At 36.8% G+C, this 22,544-nt stretch overlaps 1 protein-coding gene across 3 annotated transcripts in view; it reads left to right on the top strand.

Annotated features, from left to right (window-relative positions):
- The window catches only part of LOC306865286 (dihydropyrimidine dehydrogenase [NADP(+)]-like), a 189,160-nt gene that overhangs the window by 17,279 nt on the left and 149,337 nt on the right, over positions 1–22,544 (top strand). For 2 of the 3 annotated variants that reach the window (XM_079409817.1, XM_079409819.1), the window contains exons 2-3: positions 3,054–3,164; positions 13,597–13,679. In XM_079409817.1, coding sequence (XP_079265943.1) covers positions 3,054–3,164; positions 13,597–13,679 — 194 coding nt within the window. The remainder of the gene's footprint in view (positions 1–3,053; positions 3,165–13,596; positions 13,680–22,544) is intronic. The other variant, XM_079409818.1, reaches the window with a different exon arrangement.

Consider the following 22,544-nt stretch of genomic DNA (forward strand, 5'->3'; position numbering starts at 1 on the left):
ACAGATAATGTGCGCTATGTATTTACATGACATTTTTGTCATGTTTTATTTCATTAACCTACCTGTAGGGTGTTTATGATTGCCTAGCAACTTGTTGCATTAACCGCTTATAAAAATCAACCATTGTACTCTTTTACAAAAGCTTCAAACTCTGCTATTCCAATCAAAAATCACAAAGGCTGTGTTTTCGTACAGGCATCTGAATGAATGTGATGAACCGAGACGGGACGTGATTACTGATTGGTTTGGCCGCTAGCCTGCAGGAGAACTTGGTCTCCGGCGCTGAGTGGGTCAGTCCTGATTGTAATGGAGAGGTGTGAGCCTGTGTGTCTGTTGTCAGGACGAGAGGGGAGACGCTGGAGAGGGGGCACAGAAAGACACTCAGCTTTGATTAAAGGGAAGTGGCCTCAGGTAGACCCCGGCCACTCTGAGAGCCTCAAATACACCTGTCATCTACAGGAAAGAAAGAGAGAAAAAATGTCATATTTACATTCTTGTCTGTATTTTTCCTCACGTGCCATGAACGGTTTTGAAGCAGCATTTGCTGTTGAGTGGAAATTCCTGTACATAGTAAGAAATGTGGATTAGAACACTTTATTCACAATATAAAAATATTACTGCAATAACCCACAACACCCACATTAACCAATCCCTGCTATATTGTTGCTATGTAGTTGCTACGGTGCTGTGGGAAATTGCAGTAATGTTATACGGTGAGTAAAGTGTTCTAAATGGTTTTAATGTGTTGCTATGCAGTTGCTAGGGTTCTGTGGGTAATTGCTGAAACATTGTTTTACGGTGAGTAAAGTGTTCGAAATGGTTTTAATGTGTTGCTATGTGGTTGCTAGGGTGCTGTGGGTAATTGCTGTAACATTGTTTTACGGTGAGTAAAGTGTTCTAAATGGTTTTAATGTGTTGCTATGCGGTTGCTAGGATGCTGCAGGTAATTGCAGTAATGTTGTTATATGGTGAGTAAAGTGTTCTAAATTATTTTAATGTGTTGCTATGTGGTTGCTAGGTTGGTCTAGGTAATTGCAGTAACATTGTTATACAGTTAGTAACGTGTTCTAAATGGATTTAATGTGTTGCTATGCGTATGTGGTTGCTAGGATGCTGTAGGTAATTGCTGTAATGTTGTTATACAATGAGTGAAGTGTTCTAAATGGTTTGAATGTGTTGTTATGTGGTTGCTAGGGTGCTGCAGGTAATTGCAGTAATATTGTTATATAGCGAGTAAAGTGTTTTAAATGGTTTTAATGTGTTGCTAGGATGCTGTGGGTAATTGCAGTAAAATTGTCATATGGTGAGCAAAGTTTTCTAATGTGTTGCTATGCGGTTGCTAGCAGTAGATTAAATGTTGCTATATGGTGACCATCATGTTCTAAATGGTTTTTGAATGTGTTGCTGGAGTGTTGCTATGTGGTTGCTAGGGTGCTCTGGATAATTGCAATAACAGTGTTAAATGGTGAATGAAATGTTCTAAATGTTTTTAATGTGTTGCTATGCAGTTGCTAGAATGTGGTCATGTGGTCGCTAGGATGCTGTTTGTAGTTGGAATAACAATTCTGTATGGTGAATAAGATGGTTTTATCGTGTTGTTATGCAGTTGCTAGAGTGTTGCTGTGTGGTTTCGACTAGAGTGTTGTGGGTAGTTTCATTGCTATAGGACTATGCGATTAAAGTGTTCTAAATAGGTTTTAATGTGTTGCTATGCAGTTGCTAGAGTGTTGCTAGGATGCTGTGGGTAGTTGTAATGTGGGTAGGTGGTTACTAGGGCATTGCTAAGATTTGTTGAGCTGTTTCAGGTGGTTTTCAACATGTTATAGTGTTGCTAGGTGGTGTTCTGAATGTTTCTTAACATGTTGCTGTGCTGTTACTAGGTGGTATTGCTACTGTAAGTGGTTGCTGTAGACTCATTCAGTACCTGAGTGTTTAATGTATTGCAAAGAGGCTTCTATGAAGGTTTAATGTTGTGAGTGATTGAATAGTGTTGCTATGCAGTTGCTAATGTGTTGTGATTGGTTATTTAATATGTTGCCAGGTGGTTGCTATGGTGATCTAATTATTTGTGTGTTGTTATGCAGTCGGGTTGCGGCTGGCAGCTTGAGCATTGTTAGGTTGGTTGCCAGGGTGTTTTTAACAAGTGTTTTTTAGAAGTTGCCATAGTGTTGCTAAGTGAAGTTCTGAATAGTTTTTGTGTTGCTGAGGTTTTTAGGATGGTGTGGATGTTGATGTAGAGTTGCTCTGCAGTTGCTAATATGTTCTGGTTTGTTTTAAACATGGTTGCTAGGCGTGTTTTTTTTCCCCAGCTGTTTATTGTCTGTCAGGTAAAATAACAGTGTGCAGTAGGAATTGCACGAAGTTTAACACATAATACATAAATATATCATACATAGAAGTTTAATTCTCAGGGTTAAGGGTTGTTCAGATCACTAAAACTAATTATTAGCAATAGTATAATAGTGAATCTGCCATGCAATCAAAACTAAATAACCCTCTCGAAATTCTCTAAAATCCTTTCGTGATGCTACATACACGGCTGCGTGGGAAGCTGACATTGTGTGAATGCTTGAGCATGTTTTTGCAGAAGAATTGCATATTCTGAAAGTGAATGAGTTTGAAGGTCAGCTGTCTGCATCTCTCCAGTGTGAAACGATGCTGCGGCACGTTAGTTTAGGAATGACAAGCATCTGCTAAACTCACTCTTGATTCTTTAAAGACAGCCTGTTGCCATGCTTTTGATTCATCCTCAGAACTCTCTTAATTGTTCAGCTGTGAAACTTAAAGCCTGCTATTTTCCCAGAGCGCTAGAAATGTCCTTGCCGAAATTCACATTTGTTCAAGTACAAGAATGTGAGTGGGGGCGTTCAGACTCACTCTCTCACTCACACACACACACACACACACACACACACACACACACACACACACACACACACACACACACAAGCAAGCAAAAGTCATTGTGTATCGCAAGTTATGCATAATATGAAACTACCTTAACGCACCTTGACTATTTCTCTCTCTCTCCCTCTCTCTCTCCATCTATTCAGAGTATCCTGGCCTTGAATCCTCGGGTCCAGACTCACGCTGCGCTCCTCTCTACCGCGACCAAGAAAATGGAGAAAAAACACTGGAAAAGAAATGCAGAGAAAGGCTGTGAGGTGCGTCTCTTCCATCACCCTCAACCCTCATCTTTTCACCTGGCCCTCAATAGGGCTCTCGCTGACCTATCAGCCGGAGAAAAGAGGAACGTAGTGTTGTTTCCAGATTTAGATGGGCTGTTTCCTGGCTCTGGACCCATCTGTTTAGCTTTCTTTGGTAGATGCTTTTTAACCTTTCGTTTGGCCTTGTTGAGAAATCAGCAGCTGTGTTCAGACCCACAGCCTCAAAAGCTCAAGCTGATTTGTCCACATACATCATCTTAAACTGACAAACTCAAGACCTTTAGATAGTCAAAACTCGGTCTTTAATTTTTTTTTACATAATATTATATTATAATTAAATTATATTTGTCTTTACAAATTATATTATTAGCAATACTTTGAGTGAAAATACCAAGGCTGCCAGTACTTATATTGTCATTATCAACACCAGATAGATGCAACATTTTTCCAAAATTAAAATGAATTAAATAATTAAATGATTTATATGCATTTAGCATAGTATTATAATTTTATATTTGAAAGCCATTATTTATAACATTTATAGTTATAAATACAATAGACCTAATTTACAATATTTAAAATAGACCTAAGATGCAAATTGTCAGACTTCTGTTTTTGTTTATCATTTATTAACACCAACCTTTTAAGTTTTAATTTAAATCAATTTAAATAATAAAACTTGCAGCAAATGTCACATAAATCCATTATTTTATTTATATTTTATTTATAAAATGTCAAAATTAGATTTGTTTTTAATGTGAAATACGTCCAGATAAGCAGAGTGATGAATAGTTTCTCTCCTACTATTTGCTGTTTTTTTTTCCATTTTAAATCATATGATTCATGTTCATTTTTATAAATAATTAAAAGTTTTTGAAAAAAAACCTGTTCCATCTTTAGAGTAAAAAAAAGAAGTTTTTTTAGAATATAAAATATTACAAAATATAAATTTATATAATATCTATCTATCTATCTATCTATCTATCTATCTATCTATCTATCTATCTATCTATCTATCTATCTATAATGTACATATATATTAGTCTTCACTCATCTGAACTCTTCATATATATATATATATATATATATATATATATATATATATATATATATATATATATATTACTCTGAGGTGGAAACAGGCTCCCATATATTTCACTATGTACACAACAGAAATAGACACTTGCTTGTTGCTTGTCTTGATTGCAGCTGAAATAACTAGATTAACATGGAAGATATTAAATGACCAAAGCCTTGTTTGCTTAGGTATGAGGTCTAAAACACTCGTAGCTACAAAAACTCCATTTAAAGGTAACGCTGTCGTCCCCTTGAGCACTGAGGTGTGTTACCACAACAGCGCCGCTAGAATGCACATTATGTATATCGAACGCTGCATTTAGGTCTTGCATGTACGTGTTTTAAAAAATTAAAATACTAAAATGAACATACCAGTTAAACCCAGGCTCACACATGCAGCTCTATTGACTTCCTGTGAGCAGGTATTTCATCATAAGACAAGAGCGTGCGAGCTGCACTCGCTAACACATGCACTCAGACAGTCGCTCAAACGTAATTATCTTACGATTCCAGGCACATGCCATCAAAGTCTCATGAATATCTCCCCAGACCAGTGTGCGATGGAAGGGTTTGTGTTTTTTGGCAGGTGGCCGCTATGCCTCGTCTGTCCTTTTAAAGGCAACTGAGCCTCCTGCTTGTTTGATGTGGAGACACAACAAGATGGAGGTGTTTTGTAGGGGAGATTATCTACTCCCCGCTGACAGCACTGTTGCTAAGTACAGCTGCCTAATTCATCATTCTAATCAATGGGGATGGATCGCAGGCCTGATTTAATTCATAAAGGCTCTGTGCTATAGATTGAACATATGGCATGTGAGTTTACTGTATCAGGAGTATACATGTGTAGCTTTTGCCGCGCTACGCTTGTGCAAATACACTACTGGTCAAAAGTTTGGGATAGTTAGGAGCTTTTGAAAGAAGTCTCTTATGGTCACCAAGACTGCATTTATTCAAATAAATACAGTAAACACAGTAATATTATGAAATATTTAAAATAACTGTTTTATATTTTAATATGTGTTTTTTTGTGTAATTTATTCCTGTTATACTAAGCTGTATTTTCAGCAGCCATTACTTGTGTCTTCAGTGTCATATGATCCTTCAGAAATTATTCTAATGTACTGATTTGGTGCTGAATTATTCTTATTTATTTTTAGTGCTTAATTATTAACAATGGTTCTTATTATTATCAATGTTAAAAACAGTCTTTGCTGCTTAATAGTTTTTTGAAAAGCATGATCATTTTTGTTCAGGATTCTTTGAATTGAAAGTTCAAAAGTTGAAAGTTATTTCTTTTTCTTTTTCGTTAATTAGTTTCCTTTCTCATCCTTATTTCCTTCCCTCTCTTTCCTCTTCTTTCTTTTGTTTATTGGTTCTTTCTTTCTTTCTTTCTTTCTTTCTTTCTTTCTTTCTTTTTTTCTTTTTTTTTGAATGTTAGTGTATCATGGTTTCCACAAAAATTTCTTTCTTTCGTTAATTAGTTTCCTTTCTCATAATTTTCTTCTCTTTGTTTGTTTCTTTCTTGTTTCTTGTTTTTTTCTGGTTTTCTCATCCTTTTCTTTCTTTCTTTCTTTCTTTCTTTCTTTCTTTCTTTTTTTTTGAATGTTAGTGTATCATGGTTTCCACAAAAATATGATAAATCTTAATTACTTCAAACTTTTCACCTGTAGTGTTTAGGCATTACTTTTGAAAGACATGTTTCTGATATTGACGTATGTGGCAAGAGACGAAATGGTCTCTTGTTTTGTGTTGTTCTTTATGCACTGGTTATCAGAATTCGCTGCAAAATCAACGTTAATGCCTTTTGCCTGCCTGTGTTCCATGCAATGCATTTCTCAGTCAATTCACCAATAAATGTCAGAGGTTCGGAGAACGCTGAGTCTGTGAATGCGCTCGTGATTTTCCATATGGATCGTCTGCCACAGATTTATCCTCTTCGTAAAGAAAAAGCAATGAACGTTTTAGTGATCCTTAAAATAACTTTTGTAGGGCTCCAGAAAAGCATTATCATAATTGTCCTGCAGAATTGTGCCGGAGGCCAGAGGGGCTGTAAACATAGTTTTTACAGGGAATCCATGAGTGCAGGGTGTCTATAGTTTCCAAATGAGTTCTCCAGAAAATACGATGGCAATGTAGTCAGCCGTTATCTCGGTCCGTCAGGGCTCAGGTGCCTGCACATTTCCTCCCCTCCCCCTCAGGGCACCCGTAACACACTGTCGGTGAGGAGATTTGGCTACACTTCCCTGCAGGCGACGTCTCGTATGGGAACGTGGTTCAAGTCGACGCTATTAGCTGACCGGGTCCTTACCAATATTTGTCTTTATGGTTCAGTAGCACAGGTTGAGGCTGGAGATAATCTTCCAAACAAAAAAACAAGTCCGAGTTTTGCAGCAGCTGCAGAGATATAAGTGGAAACACACTTGAAGTGCCCTTGTTTTTTGCAGATAACGCCACTGTTTACTGATGGTTTTCTTTTAATAATCTGTCTGTACGGTCTAATCCAATTTAATGAGTCTCCAGATTGCATTATGATCCCCAGGTCCTGTGAAGGGCAGGTATATCTGCCAGAAGCAAAAGCTCATGTTTTTTTTTCCCCACTGGTTTTAGGCAAGGCAAGAAGTAGGAAAAAAAAAGTAGAAAGCAGTGGGCACAAAAAAAGAGTGGCTTTTCAAGTGTCTCAGTAGGTGCATTCACATGTTTTTCAGTGTAAATGTACTAGCATTTCTTTAGAGGTCATGCATGTGTGTCTGACTCATTGGTGAGCACGTTGATCAGCTTAGGAGCAAATTCACTACACATTTACACTACCTTTACATTACCTTTACCTTTAAACATCTACCCAGGGCACAGGATGATAGGAAGGCCCTGTAACCACGCAGCTTGCTGCATGACTCTGTGTATACGGCTTGTGACCTTCTTCGTAGTACTCAGCTCTGTTCTCTGTCATTGGCTGGGGCTTTATAGTTGGGACTGCTTCTAGTTTATTAGGCATCAGAGCTAATTGCTTTAATGAGACATGATGAAAGGGAAGGAAGGGAGAGGAAAAAACTTAATTTGAATCCTTTCTGGAATTCGTTAAATAATTCAAATTGGCTTTCATAATTCCTGTTCCGCGCCGGGTCACCGCTGAGGTCCAAAGATGGAGTGTAAACTGAATCTCTTAAATAGATTTTCCTTTATAGCCCAATCATCTTGCGTCTTCCTTGAATCTAGTCTCGACCTCACACTCGTTAGATGAATAAATTACGGACAAATTACCACAATTTGAGCGCTAACAGCTTTTTTTCTAAGTGATATTAGGGTTCTTTGAAGCTTTTAAAGTAATTATGTTTTTACTTAAAAAACATCCTTTTTAGGAATTCTGATGTCTAATGGAGTCTGTTATATATAGTAATATATATATATATATATATAGTAATATATATATATAGTAATATATATATATATATATATATATATATATATATATATATATATATATATATATATATATATAATTATCTATCTATCTATCTGTCTGTCTGTCTGTCTGTCCGTCTGTCGTTATAATTTTATTGTTTTTTCTATCTATCATTCTATTGTACTGTCTGTTTATCTTTATAGATAGTTATAGAGTCTATATTTCTTTATGTAGTTCCTTCTGTTCATCCATCCATCATTTATCTATCATTCTATCATTCAGTCCTTCTGTCTCTCATTCTTTCTATCATTCTATAGTTTTATCCCTTGTTTTATCTATCATTATATATTTCCGTCCTTCCATCTATCTATTGTTCTATCTATCATTCAATTTATCTATCTCATTCAATCTAAAATTCTGTCTATCATTCTATAGTTCTATCGTTGTATCTATTGTTATATAGTTCCACCAGTCCATCCGTCCATCAGTTGTTCTGTCATTCCATCCATCGAAGAGTTGTGTTGGTTAGCCTCATCCCCTTTGAATTGACATTGGTCCTCGTAACAGTGGATAGAACATTTAAATATGTTCAGATTGGCTGTGAAATGTTGCTTAACAGTTTCATGTTCCATTTTATTACTTTGTTAGGCCACTGTGTTAACTTTACTCCAACATCAACTGACCAGCATCCAATGATATGCAATGGCCTGGTAAATGTGTTACTTTAGCACAGGCTTTAGTCTTAAGCTGTAAATTAAAGTGAGTGCAAGCACTCATCTCTAATTACCTGGCACAACTGCACGCCACAGATCAACACAGCTATCGATCGCCAGCGTCTGAACCGATATCGGCCCTACTGCACTAGAATGTAAGTTTCGGGTGAGAAAAGGTTGCAGTGATCAATGCGTTTTATCTGCTGGAACATGCACACCTCAAACCCCCACCCCCCCAGCCCCTCCCCCAATGCCACCCATCCCATAATGCCACACTTTCTTCCTTTTCCTCAAAGGATTTAGCCTCCACTACATGGATTAGAGCACCGCATCTGCCACCTAATCCATTCAGGCAAAGGGGAGGAGATTACAATGTCGGGGTTTGATGTTAATAGAAACCCTTAATAAGTCCTTTTTTGCGCTTTACATGCTTCTTAATGTATAAAGGAAAACACAAAGGGCTTTTTATGCCCGCTCAGCTGGCTGTGTGTGCGCTACCAGCAGCACTGGAATCATCTGAATGGGTTGAGACTTGGGACGGTCTGCTTTCTGTCAATGTTTTTTTCTTTAATGAGATTTCCATATACAGCTGGTCGTCTTGTCAGGGTCTTTTTTTCATCTGAGGGGAGGGAAGACGCAGTCATTATTGAAGCTTTTTGGCTGAGAACTATTATTGATAGGGATCCCTTAAAAACCATATCACAGATTTGATGAGCGTGTGTCGTACCATCACATGTAATGAGTCTTATTAATCACATTTATACTAAAGAAACGTTTCTAAATCTCTTGAGGACTGTTAATCTGTTCGTCGTACAGTGTGAACATGAATGACAAGTGGATTTTTCTTTATTTTTGAAACTTTCATGCTCACCAAGGCTGCATTTATTTTTAGAAAAAAAATACAGTAATATTAGTGTAAAACAGTAATATTGCCAAATTTAAAAAATGAATAAAAAAAGTGTTTTGTACAGTATTTGAATATATTTTAAAAGGTAATTTATTCCTTTGGCAAAACTAATTTTTCAGCAAAACTCTTCTGTTTCAGCCGCAACACAAGGATGTGATATTTTCGTTCAAATCAAAGCGTAAATACACGTAGAAGACGTATCTTTGTGTTGCGGATGATACAGATGAGCGTACACAGTTTGCGCTCAGTGGATAATCTCCAAAATGGCGCTATGGAGACACAGAGGAGATGAATTGTTAAAAAAAAGTTATTTTTATTTTCTTTGCGTACAAAAAGTATTCTCGTCGCTTCATAAAATTCAGATTGAACCCCTGATGGCAGATGGACTATCCTGACGATGCTTTTCATACTTTTCTGGGCCTTGACAGTGGTGATTACTTGGCAGTCAAAGTCTCCCGGTTTTCATCCAAGATATCTTAAATTGTGTTTCGAAGACCAACAAAGCTTTTACTGGTTTGGAACAACATGGGGGTAAGTGATTAATGACACAATTTTCATTTTGGGGTGGCGTAACACTTTAAGGTATGGCACTAATGGGCCTCTGGTCCCAGCGATTTCACTCTCAGGCTGCACGTATCCCACCCCTTTAAATTGATTGTCATATTTGAATATTTGCCATTCTTTGTCCCTCATGATTGTCAAGGGAGCTGAAGTTTGATTTTTGCAGTGTAAATCGTATATGTGTGTGCGAGCGCCGTTATTGAGTTATTCAAATCACAGACTTTGGCTCGCAGAGAGAGCGCTTTGAGAATGCGGTGCCCACGCACATTATTTCCCAAATATCTCTGCTTCCCGATGCAATATTTCCTTGTCACCCACAAGCTCAGACAGTGCAATAATTATCAATTTCCATATCATTGTGTTTTTATTGTTTGAGCAACATAAAATAAAACATTTGTTAATGCCACTCAGTTAGACAAGAGCAGCATGGAAAGATGAGGGAGGGAAATGTAATTAAAAAAATCTCTGACTTGCACTTTGTCTGTAATCATGTAAATTGAATGTCAGTCAGAATGGGCGAACGCGCTCTGTTATTAGATTCCAAACTCCTTGTGCCCGCCGCGTGCCTCACCAAACGCTGGCTTCGCCACTGTCGCTTCTGTATGAGACTCAGGCAGTAGTGCTGACAGACTCACTGCTGTCATAGTAGAAATATGAACACTGTTTACATCAGTCAAGTGATTTATTAGTAGAACGCTCTTTGAAGCATAGATTTTATTAAGCTACATGCTTATTACCACATTCACATAACCATCTACAGTCAAATAAAAAAAAAAAACATATACATATGTTTTGTTTATATTAGACTCATTATACAAATAGTTTTTTTCTCGTTTTATCAGATTTTTTAAGAAAATCTTACATTTTTAGCCAACTAAGCTATTGTCACGCTACTGAAAAATGCAGGTTAAAATTATAAATATAAATACAAATAAATAAATATAATATACATTTTAATAGCAATTGTTATTTTAGCATCATTGATATACTATTATAGTTTCTGTTAATATTTTGAAATATTTTTTTATTTATATACTTTAACTTTCAATATAAAGTTTGTAATTTTTTGTTTTGTTATTTTATTTTTTTCTATGTCTGTCTTGGCAGCTAGCTAAAATAAAGTAAGTTTAAGATTTTTATATTTAATTTAATTTAATTTGTGATTTACTTCAAGAACCACATTTTGATTTATGCTTTTAGTTTTAAATTTTGTTTTAATTAACTATAATAACCGTGAGTCTTATTTTTCTAAATTTCTCCGCTGTTCTTTACTTTCCATAGAATGTTTTCTATCAGAATCAAAAATCAATTTAGCTGTTTAGTCTTTTGCAACAATCTTCTGAATCATTCACTGAATATTACGGTAACACTTTAGTATAGGGACCAGTTCTCACTATTAACTAGATGCTTATTAGCATGCCTATTTACATTTTGGTTGTTTATTAGTGCTTATAAAGCACATTATTCTGCATGACCATATTCCACATCCATAGCCAATACCTAAACTTAACAATTACCTTACTAACTATTAATAAGCAGCCAATTAGGAGACAATTTATTGACACAAAAGTCGTAGTTAATGGTTTGTGAGAATCTTAAAATAAAGTGTGACCAATATTACTAACATTTGTTGTTAGTCCTGTCGTATACGTTGCCACATGATTTTCCTTGTGTACAGGTTTAAATGCAGAGGAATCCATGGAATCGTTCCACTGAGTGGAAACACTTTTTCAAGGGTTGTGATTGATGTGAGCTGTCAAGTTCTGAATGGGGACCAACTGTCACCTGAGAGCTGGATGAATAAAAAAATTATTCACGGTCAAGTTTGCATGTGAAATTGCATTACATGTTTTCCCAACCATCACGCATGGCTTGAGCTTGAAGTCAGTTTCTAACTCTACTATCAGTAGATACGATAGGAAGACATGGGTTGATCCAGTAGACAGCTTACTTCACAATGGTGAATTAAACTGATTGATTGATCCTAATGTATGTTTTTTGTTGTTGTTTTTTTTACATATCATTTAAATAATAATAATAATAATACATTTATAAATAAAAGTAATATGTATAATTTTAATAATAATAATAATAATAAATGTGCAAGCAATATGTATAAAGGGTGCTATATAAATTATTACTACTACTACAACTACTACTACAAATAATTATATATTTATAAACAAAAGTAATCTGTGTATAATTTTAATAATAATAATAAGAATAATAATAAACGTGCAAGCAATAAGTATAAAGGGTGCTATTTAAATAAATGAATAATAATAATATTAATAATAAATATATTTATAAATAAAAGTAGTATATGTATTTTTATAATAATAATAATAGTACTACTAATAATAATTAATAGTAATGCATTAGTTTAATTGCAGCTCAAAATGTTTCATGTTTCAAATGTTTCTAATCTATTTTACGCTAGGTACAAAAAAGTGAAACACTCAGCACCTTTTGGACAAAAATATCCCCATTGAAACCCATTAAAACCACAATTTTTAATCGCGGTGCCGTTTAACTGAAAAATTATGCAATTTTTGTTAATAATTTTTCATTCTGTTGGCAATTTCATTTTTTACCAGATGGTGCCATTTTTTTCAGGTTTGGTCTATAAAGGGTCTATAAAGCAAATACTTGCTTTATTCCTGTTTTCTGCGTCTGCATATTATAGAGCCAATTGGATAAATAATGCAGCTATAATTGTGTGGGTGTGTTGGTATGGATGTCTGAGTGTGGTCTGAGTACTCCACCATGTGTGTCATAAAACAATTGTGTGTGTGTGCATATGTGTTGTAAAATTTGAGAGATAGAAACTCTACTGCAAATCACAAATCCAACCACTGTGTGCACCAGCAGAGTTTTGCTGGCATCTAATGGAGAAAATTTGGTACCGCGCCCAAACAAAATTTTACTGAAAGCTAATTTTTTGAGATATCAACCTCAAATTTGGAACAGAACTTGTTTAGATTTATGGCTTTGATTTTCTAGCAGGTTTAGAGTTCAACATGTTTCATATATAAAATATACATAAAATAAAAAATAAAATATTGTTCATAAATCATTTTCATAAACTTAAACCTGTATAACTTTTGTTTGGTTTCATGTTTGAAACTTTTTTTTTTTTTACTTCAACAATAATCTGACATGGATCTTCTTTAAAATGAGACCAAACATAAGTCTGTGCCCCCAAGCTTCCAATTTTTACGACCGTTTATATATATATATAAGAATCTCTATCTGGGCAATTGTTGGGAGCGGAGGTTGTTTTTTGTATTCCTTTTTGTAAGCTTGTTTGTCAGTGCAACTTGTTGTCAGTGAGTTTATAATGTGGCCTAAATCCAAAGTACTGAGGAGCGGAAATTGTGTTTCCTCGTAATTACCTGCTTGTCCGTACCAGCAGGTTTCATTCAAACTCCTCACCTCCCTTCAGGGGTCAGGGGCTAGAGAAGGGTCGATTGCCATGACAACTGCAGTCCGAGCTCCAGGACTCTTCGACATTTCGTACCAGCCCAGGAGTTGGCCGTGTCACATCTGATGAATCATGCGGCACAACCCTGGCAGTGCTGTACAATCTGCATGAGAGCGCGGAGGAACAGTCTCACTGATGATGTTTGAGTGGATTATGTTCAAAGCCTGTGTAACAGCCCCAATCAATGAGATGTACCGCCGCATATACAAACATCCAAACAAATAACAGCACCTCCTCTGTCATCTCATTTCTCTCTCTCGCTCTCTCTTTCTCTTTCTCTCTCGCAGAGCTGCGTGAAGCTAGAGAACAATTTTGATGACATCAAACACACAACTCTGAGTGAGCGTGGAGCACTTCGGGAAGCGGTGAGGTAAGACCAGGTCACCATGGCAACAGTCACAGATGTGGCCAGGACCAAAGTACTGGTGGTCGTGGGGGATTGGTGGGGGGACTCATTCTTCATTATTTGGGGAACAAATGAGTTTATTGCCACCGTTCAGTCGGCCTCTCGAAGGTATTAATTTGTGCGAGGAGAAGGCGTCCCTTAGGGCTCCAGATCAGCTATATGGCGACCCGGAGCAAATTGCGCTCGACTAACCTGTCAATGTTTAATTTGACTCTCTGGAGCACCATATCGGCCGCAGTCTTCATGCTTGTCTCTTTCTTTTTAGTACTAAGGCAGCTCCACTAGTGCTATTGCTCACACTTCTGTGCAAACCATTATTACTCAGTATTCAGCTTTGACACATACTGTAACACAAGCCACGACATTTGTAATTTGTGGAGCTTGAATCAAGAGTTGAGGTCATACTCTGGTGTTTGGTTTGTGTTTACTAGTCATTTAAAAGTAGCTAACCTGTTTAGTTTGTGATAACAGGTTCATTCAGCTTGAAGACTTTAATAATAAAACAATGTTTTGTTGACCTCTTTGGTTTGTGTTGTTTAGTTCTGTAGTGCTTAAAGAATTTTGATGGTCATATGGAGGCATGTAGTTGATCCTTTTAGTATCTTAAGGCTATTTCAGTCTTGTATAGCTTAAAACGGTGGCATTCAGTTAATTTGTTAGATTGTGAGCTCATTCTCTCATTTGTAGTACTTAAAGATTCATTTAGTTAACCTGTTTCTTTGTAAAAATGCATACAATCAATTTGAAGACTATAGGTTGGTTTGTAATGTCTAGTTCTGTCATTTGTAAACAAAGACTTTAAATCATATGATGGCATTTAGTTGACCCATTTAATTTCTTAAGACTAGTTCAGTCATTTATGCTGCTTAAACCACAACCTCAGCTAAAATCAGTGGCATTTAGTTAATTAATTTACTTTGTAATAGCTAGTTCTGTCTTTTGTTGTACTTAAAGATTAATTTAGTTAACCTGTTTACTTTGTGATAATGGATTCAATCAATTTGAAAACTGTAGGCCATGTAACAATATTTAGTTTACCTCTTTGGTTTGGGATGTCTAGTTCTGTCATTTGTAGTGCTTAAAGACTTTAAGTCAGCGGCATTTAGGTGACTAGTTCAGTTATTTATGGCGCTTAAACTGAAACATTAGCTAAAACAGTGGCATTTAGTTAATTTCTTTTAAAATGTGATAACTAATTCCATCATTTATAGTAAGTTTTTAGGTTACACAGTGACAATTAGTTGACCTGTTTAGTTTCTAAAGACTAGTTCAGTGATTTCTGGCTCTTAAACAAAAACTTTAGATAATAAGGTGGCATTTAGTTGACCTTTTTGGTTTTTGATGACTAGTTTCATCATTTGTTGTGTTCAAAGAAAGACTGTAAGTCATATGGTGTTATCAGACAGAAACTAAACAGGTTAATTGACCTGCTTAGTTTGTGATTACTAGTTTAGTCAGTTGGAGTACTTAAATACTTTAGGTTATACAGTGACGTTTAGTTAACCTACAGTGTTTTTTAGTTGATTTGTTTAGTTTGTGATGACTAGTTCTGTCATGTAGTGCTTAAAGACTTTTGGTCATACGACGACATTTAGCTGACTTGTTTATTTTCTTAAGACTAGACTAGTTTCTCTCTCACTGATTGATTGGACTTTTTTTGAAGCTGCTGCCACCGATCTGGACGTGCTCACAGAGACTGTAACATCATATATCAGTTTCTGTGAGGATATGTGCATTCCTTTCAGGACTCATTTAACCTGCAACAATGACAAACCATGGTTCACTGCAAAACTGAGATAGCTCCGTCAGGCCAAAGAAGATGCTTACAGAAAGGGGGATAAAGTCTTGTATAAACAGGCCAAATACACACTGGAAAAGGATATCAGAGTGGCAAAGAGGAATTATTCTGACAAGCTAAGGAACAAATTCTCTTCCAGTGATTCTGCTTCAGTGTGGAAAGGTATGAAAGATATCACCAGTTACAAGACACCATCCCCCAGCACTTTGGAGAATCAACAACTAGCAGAGGACCTGAACGAGTTTTATTGCAGGTTTGAAAAATCACCCCACACCCGCTCTGAACGCCTCTCCACACAACCATCCACACCTCCAGCAACCCCCCTCTCCCCCACACCTACAATTCAGATAAGTGAAGATGAAGTGCGCCAGGTCTTCAGAAAGAACAAAAGAAGAAAAGCACCAGGCCCAGACGGTGTGTCACCAGCCTGCCTAAAACTCTGTGCTGACCATCTGGCCCCCATCTTCACACAGATCTTCAACAGATCACTGGAGCTGTGTGAAGTCCCCTCATGCTTCAAACGCTCAACCATCATCCCCGTCCCAAAGAAACCCAAAATTACTGGACTTAATGACTACAGACCTGTTTCTCTAACGTCTGTGGCCATGAAATCATTTGAAAGACTGGTTTTGGATTATCTGAAGGACATCACTGGACCTTTACTGGACTCCCTGCAGTTTGCCTACAGAGCAAACAGGTCTGTGGATGATGCAGTCAACATGGGACTGCACTTCATCCTGCAGCATCTGGACAGACCAGGGACTTATGTGAGGATCCTGTTTGTGGACTTCAGCTCGGCTTTTAACACTATCATCCCGAACACCCTTCAGAATAAACTGACATAGCTCTCTGTCCCCACGTCTGTCTGTCAGTGGATCAACAGCTTCCTGACAGACAGACAGCAGTTAGTAAAGCTTGGTAAATTCACATCCAACACCCACACCATCAGCACTGGAGCTCCTCAGGGCTGCGTTCTCTCCCCACTGCTCTTCTCCCTCTACACCAACGACTGCACATCTAAAGACCCCTCTGTCAAGGTCCTGTCCTGAAGTTTGCAGACGACACCACACCGATCGGCCTCATCCAGGACGGTGACGAGTCTGCTTACAGACAGGAGGTTAAGGAACTGGCTGTATGGTGCAGTCTTAACAACCTGGAGCTTAACACACTGAAAACTGTGGAGATGATCGTGGACTTCAGGAGAAACCACCCTGCTCTCCCCCCACTCACCATCATGAACAGCATTGTGACTGCAGTGGAGTCATTCAGATTCCTGGGCACCACAATTTCTCAGGACCTGAAGTGGGACAATCACATTGACTCTCTTGTCAAAAAGGCCCAGCAGAGGTTGTACTTCCTTCGCCAGCTGAGTAAGTTCAACCTGCCACAGGAGCTGCTGAAAGAGTTCTACTCTGCCATCATTGAATCCATCCTCTGCACTTCAATAACTGTCTGGTTCCAAATCTGACCTTAAGAAGACTACGGAGGGTAGTCCGGACTGCTGAGCGAATCATTGGTACAACCCTCCCCAGTCTCCAAGAACTGTACTTATCCAGAGTGAGCAAAAGGGCTGGTAAAATCACTCTGGACCCCTCACATCCAGCACACTCCCTGTTTGAACTGTTACCGTCTAGACGCTACAGAGCTCTGAGCACCAGAACGACCAGACACAGGAACAGTTTCTTCCTTCAGGCAATCCACCTCATGAACACTTGACAATAAACGTGGAACACAAAACTATTATACATTATTTATTCACACGCTTATTTATTTAAAAAAAAAAAATTATCATTTCAAATTTGCACATATCAGACCTGTACATACATAATTGTTTATATTATATATTGTTTTTGCTGTTTTATACATCGCCTATTTGGATATTTGTATATTATTCTTTATTATCTGTTTCCTGTCCTGTTGCTGTCTTTCTGTTGCACTGTGGAGCTTCTGTCACTATAATAAATTCCTCGTATGTGTAAACATACTTGGCCAATAAAGCTCATTCTGATTCTGATTCATTTACTGGCACTGAAATGACAACTTTAGATAGTATGGTGGAATTTTGTTGATCTGTTTATTTTGTGATGACTAGTTCAGTCATTTGAGGCAGTTAACCGAAAACAGAGATTTTCGGTTGCACAGTGATATTTAGTTAACCTGTTTAAGACCATAGGTCATACAGTGATGTTTAGTTGACCTCTTTGGTTTGAGATGTCTAGTTCATTTGTTGCACTTAATGACTGCACTTTAGTTGACTTGTCTGGTTTTTAAAGACTAGTTGTCATCACAAACTAAACAGATAAACTGAATATCCCTATATAAACTAAAAGTCTTCATTTAAGTACCATAAATTACTTAACTAGTCTTAAACTAAACAAGCCAACTAAATGCTGCTGTATGACCTACAGTCATTAAAACTAGATAGCACAGTGGCATTTAGTTGATCTAAATGACTAGTTCAGTCATTTGTGCCACTTATACAAACATTTTAGATCACATGGCAGCATTTAGTTGACATGTTTAGTTTGTGATGACTAGTTTATTCATTTGCACTTGAATTTAGGTCATGCAGCGACGGGAATCTCTAAATCAACACAGTGACCTCATTGTCACTAAAATAGCTAAGCAGGTTGTTCATCATTGTTCATTTCTTGACAGCCTACAACTTCTTTGAATATAAAGTAGCTTCTAAAGTGACTGTATTAAAGTCCTGTATATTTAAAAAATAATAAGAGTATTAAATTAATTTCTCATCCACTTTCATCTCACTGATCCACGGTGCAAGAATAGATTTATTGAGGAGTGTGTTGAGATGACAGAATCCGGTGCTCACAGTGAGCGTTGTAAAAATCTCCCCTAATCTGCTTAACTTCATTAGAAGAGATCGGGGAGGATTACAGTGAACTGCATGTATATGAACATGATTCCTAGCAATATTAAAGCGGCTCATAGATAAATACATCATCAGGGATGCACAAACAGCAACAAAATAGCAATTAATTAAATTCCCTTTATGGAAAATTGCCCGTTAGTTGCCAGGCTTATGAATTACGGCCAGGTTGTGGTAATTGGCTGGATCGATGGCAAAGGTTATGACAAGGGAGTGTGCTTATACATGCAAATGTAAATATGAATACATTCACGTCCATGTGCCTCCACTTTTTTCCTTTATATTAGGAAAAATGTCTTTGCTGTGTGACAACTAGCCCCGGTTTTCCTTACATGTTCAAGTTTTAATAATATCATATTTTTGATGCTGTTGCTTGCTTCTTATAGTTCATAAGACATTTTTGCAGGTGAAATCAAATTGAAGTGCGATTTTTATCTTGTGATTTATCTGATGTCACGCTGTTTACCGTTTCTGCCCACCGCAGTCCGCCAAAGTAAATGAGATTTTACCTGCTAATTACCAAGACAAAAACAGAATAAAGGAGAGTGTGATTAGAAATGCAAAAAAAAGAAGAAGAAGCTTATATCTGACCCTGTGGTATGCTGGCGGGGTGGTGGAAGTGAGCGCAGATTGGTGCCAATGAAAAAGGTTCCTTCCCTCAATTACGCCTGTTCCAGGGCGTTCAGCGTATAATCACACGGAAATAAGCCTGCAACATGACTTTAATTGAGGAAGTTAACAAGGTTAGCTACACTTCACCAATTTCACGCTGCACAAATCACTCCGCAGACCTTCAGAATGAATATCTATAAACCTTTTACCCAAAAACAAGTGCTGGAGAATAAATTTAGGCAATCATGTCATTAATCTCCTGATAGAAATGGGAAACTGGTAGACCCTCTTCTTACACTCTCCAAGCTAAAGGAAGCAATATAACGTAGCTTAACTGTTCCTCTGCTGTGGCACACCTGATGTACTCAATTTTCTTTTGCTGGGGAAAATTAAGGGCTGAATTTAATCTTTAATTCAGTTGTTTCTACACATTTTGACCACTACATTTACACTACCGCTTGAAAGCTGAATTTATTTGATCAAAAAACAGCCATTTGTGAAATATTGGTACAATTTAAAATAAGTGTATTGTATTTTAAAAAATGTATTCATTCCCGTGATGACTTTTTAGCTTTTTTTCCGGTCTTCAGTCAGTGTCACAAAAAAAAAAATCATTCACAGAAATCATTCTAATATGCTAATTTGATTTCACCTGCAAATCCTTTATGAACTCTGAAAGGTAAGCAACAGCATGCATATATGACATTTTTAAAACCTGAATGTGTAAGAAAAACCGGGTCACATAAGAAACATTTCTTATTATTATCAACATGTTGAAAAAAGTTCAGTGCTGCTTAATTTTTAATTTTTTATTTTTTATTTTTTTGGGAAAATGTGATCATTTTTTCAGGATTCTCTGATGAATAGAAAGTTTAAAATAACACAATTTTTTTTTGTAATAAAATTTTTTATATAACAATATAAATGTTTTTACTGTCATGTTTGATTAATTTAATGCATCATTGCTGAATAAAAAAAAAATACTTTTAAAAATATTTTACAGACTACACACTTGTAGTGCACATGACAAATAAAATTCATAATAAAAAGTAATAAATAAAAATCACACATTTGATATTTGCAAGTAAGCCAGTTACATTTCAGATGGAAGGTAAGATAAAATGGCTTGATTTGAGAAAAAAAAAAAAATAGAAACATGCATCTACATTTTGTCTGTTTTATTAAGCTAAGTATTCCCCAGAAGTTCACCGTTCGTCTATTTCCTTTTCCTGTCAAGATGGCACCTTCCAGCAGAGCATGTCTGTGATCTCAGTGAGAACGAGCGAAAGGCGCTGTAGGCAATCACCTGTTAACTAAGCAAGCAAGATCTTTTATTTGGATCCTTTTTCAAGCTCCAGGCGCTGATTACCAGACCCGCTGAGTGACTCCAGGTGGTGAACGGCGGCCCGTCTGCAGCTGTGGAGGTGATCTTAGAGGTCACAGTGAAGGTCGGGTATGGTGTCCAGTCACAGCATTAGTGAAGGGGCTAATGAATGCTCGCTCATGCCTCCTGCCTCGCTCCCCGTAGTGCTCACTATTATTCAAACCGCTGTCTGTCTCTCTGGTGTCTGATCAGTCAGCGGAGTCGCATCCACACGGTCACGGCGTTGAGGGATGGCCGCCCATTCCTTAAATGCAAGTTTATGACTCACGGATGTAACAGCCATCATCTGTCTGCGCACTGATTTGCTCTGATTGTCCAGCGGGCCGCGCGCCGGGCGTCGTTAACCCCTCTGTCACTCCAGAGAGAGTGATGAACGTGGCTGGGGGTAAACATTGCCCTTAAAGCATCCCCACACACATCTAATAGATATATGAATTTCAATTGGATTTCAAATGGTCTGGACCTTGAAAGGACTTTGGGTGACCTTTGTCAATGCGCCACTGTAGTGGAGAGCGCTCAAATATTCAACCCCCTCAAGCACAGAGATCAAGGCCGAAGATTCACCTTCAAAATGACATCAGGGCCTTTGCGGTTACTTTTTTTATTTTTCTGAATGGCTTATAGTGAGTTTTTCTTCAGTTAATGTGAAAATGAGTGTCCCTGTTGTTGTTGCTCATACTTATCACTGTATATTTCTGCACAAAACTTCAGTGTCACTCGTCGCATACTTTTATGGACGAGAAAGATAACTCAAATCATGATGCTTATTGAGAAAAGATTACTTTTCTAAACAATAAGATGTAAAGTTTTCTTTCAGGAAATGATAAAACAGGCTCAAAATCCAAAGGACCTTTTATTTTGAAAAGGCCATAAGTGAATTTGAGGATGGGCTCTTTTGACTCCCAGCAAACCACCCTGCAATGTTTTGGCTACAGCTATAGAAAAAGTGATTATTGTTGTACTATTATGGCATTTAGTAATATTTTGTATTAGGTTTTATTTAATAATTTCAGTTGTATTTTATTATTAGTTTTAGTAATTTTCTAATGTGCCTTTTTCATTTTTATTATTTATTTATTGTTTAATTATTTAAGCTTTATTTTATGTCAGCTTTGCTTTAAATAATTGTTGTACTTCAACTGATTTCGGTTAGGAAGCATTTCTAGTTTTTATTAGTTTTTACCTTTAAAATATTTCTGTTTAGTTTTAAATATATTTGTATTATATAATAAATTTTAGTTTTAATTTTAGTCATTTTAGTTCTTCAGCTTCAATTTATGTTATTTAAATTGTTTCAGGTGTTTCATCTAATATTTCTAATATATTTCAGCTTTTATTTTAATTAACAAAAATTAAACAGTTATTGATAGATTTGTTAACAATAACAACACTGCACTTCACAACACACCATTAGTATTGGGTAAGCAAAGTTACAAGGCCAACTCGTGGCGTTTTTAAAAAATAAATGTTATTTTTAAGAATAAGATTTTTTTCTGCATCAAAATTGTGTCATCTTTTTGGAATGTTACTAGATTTTGATAAATATACAGGAGTTGTAAACATTTCTTACTCCATGTCATGCAGTGCTGAAAATGATGGCATGTTAAGGTAGTGAACAAATACAGTAATGCTGTATACAGTGCTTTTTAAAAAATGATTTATAAAGCGATGATTTGGTGGCAAATTGAGCCATAGTGCTTGTGCTGGTGATGCTAGTTTGAGTACAGCATTTTGTGATTTCTTCTTCTCCTTTTTCTTTTTCATCCCAGTATATGTGTGTGTGTGTGTAAACATTTGTGTGTTCTCTCCTTTACTCCTTACTGATCAGTCTTTGGGTCATTTCAGAAGTAGCCTCTGCTCATTACCACTGCACTACACCTGATATCATGTCAGAGCAGCTGCGTTAATTGTGAGATTTTGTTGGATTACTCATAAAAAGCTTGTGGGCTGATCTCCGTGGTCTTCAGCAAGTGATGTGTCGATGACATTCACTTTCTAGCACCACTTGCTAAGGTAACCATTACTTTTACTAAACTAAATTGCTAGGGTAAGTGATCTGATTTGAATAGAAAACTCATCCCAGTATGCTCACAACCACCCACAACACTCTGGTAAAGTTAAAAAAACACAGACTTTTGTGAAGAA

This window comes from Barbus barbus (assembly GCF_936440315.1).
Source record: "Barbus barbus genome assembly, chromosome: 46".
NCBI classification, from domain to species: domain Eukaryota; kingdom Metazoa; phylum Chordata; class Actinopteri; order Cypriniformes; family Cyprinidae; genus Barbus; species Barbus barbus.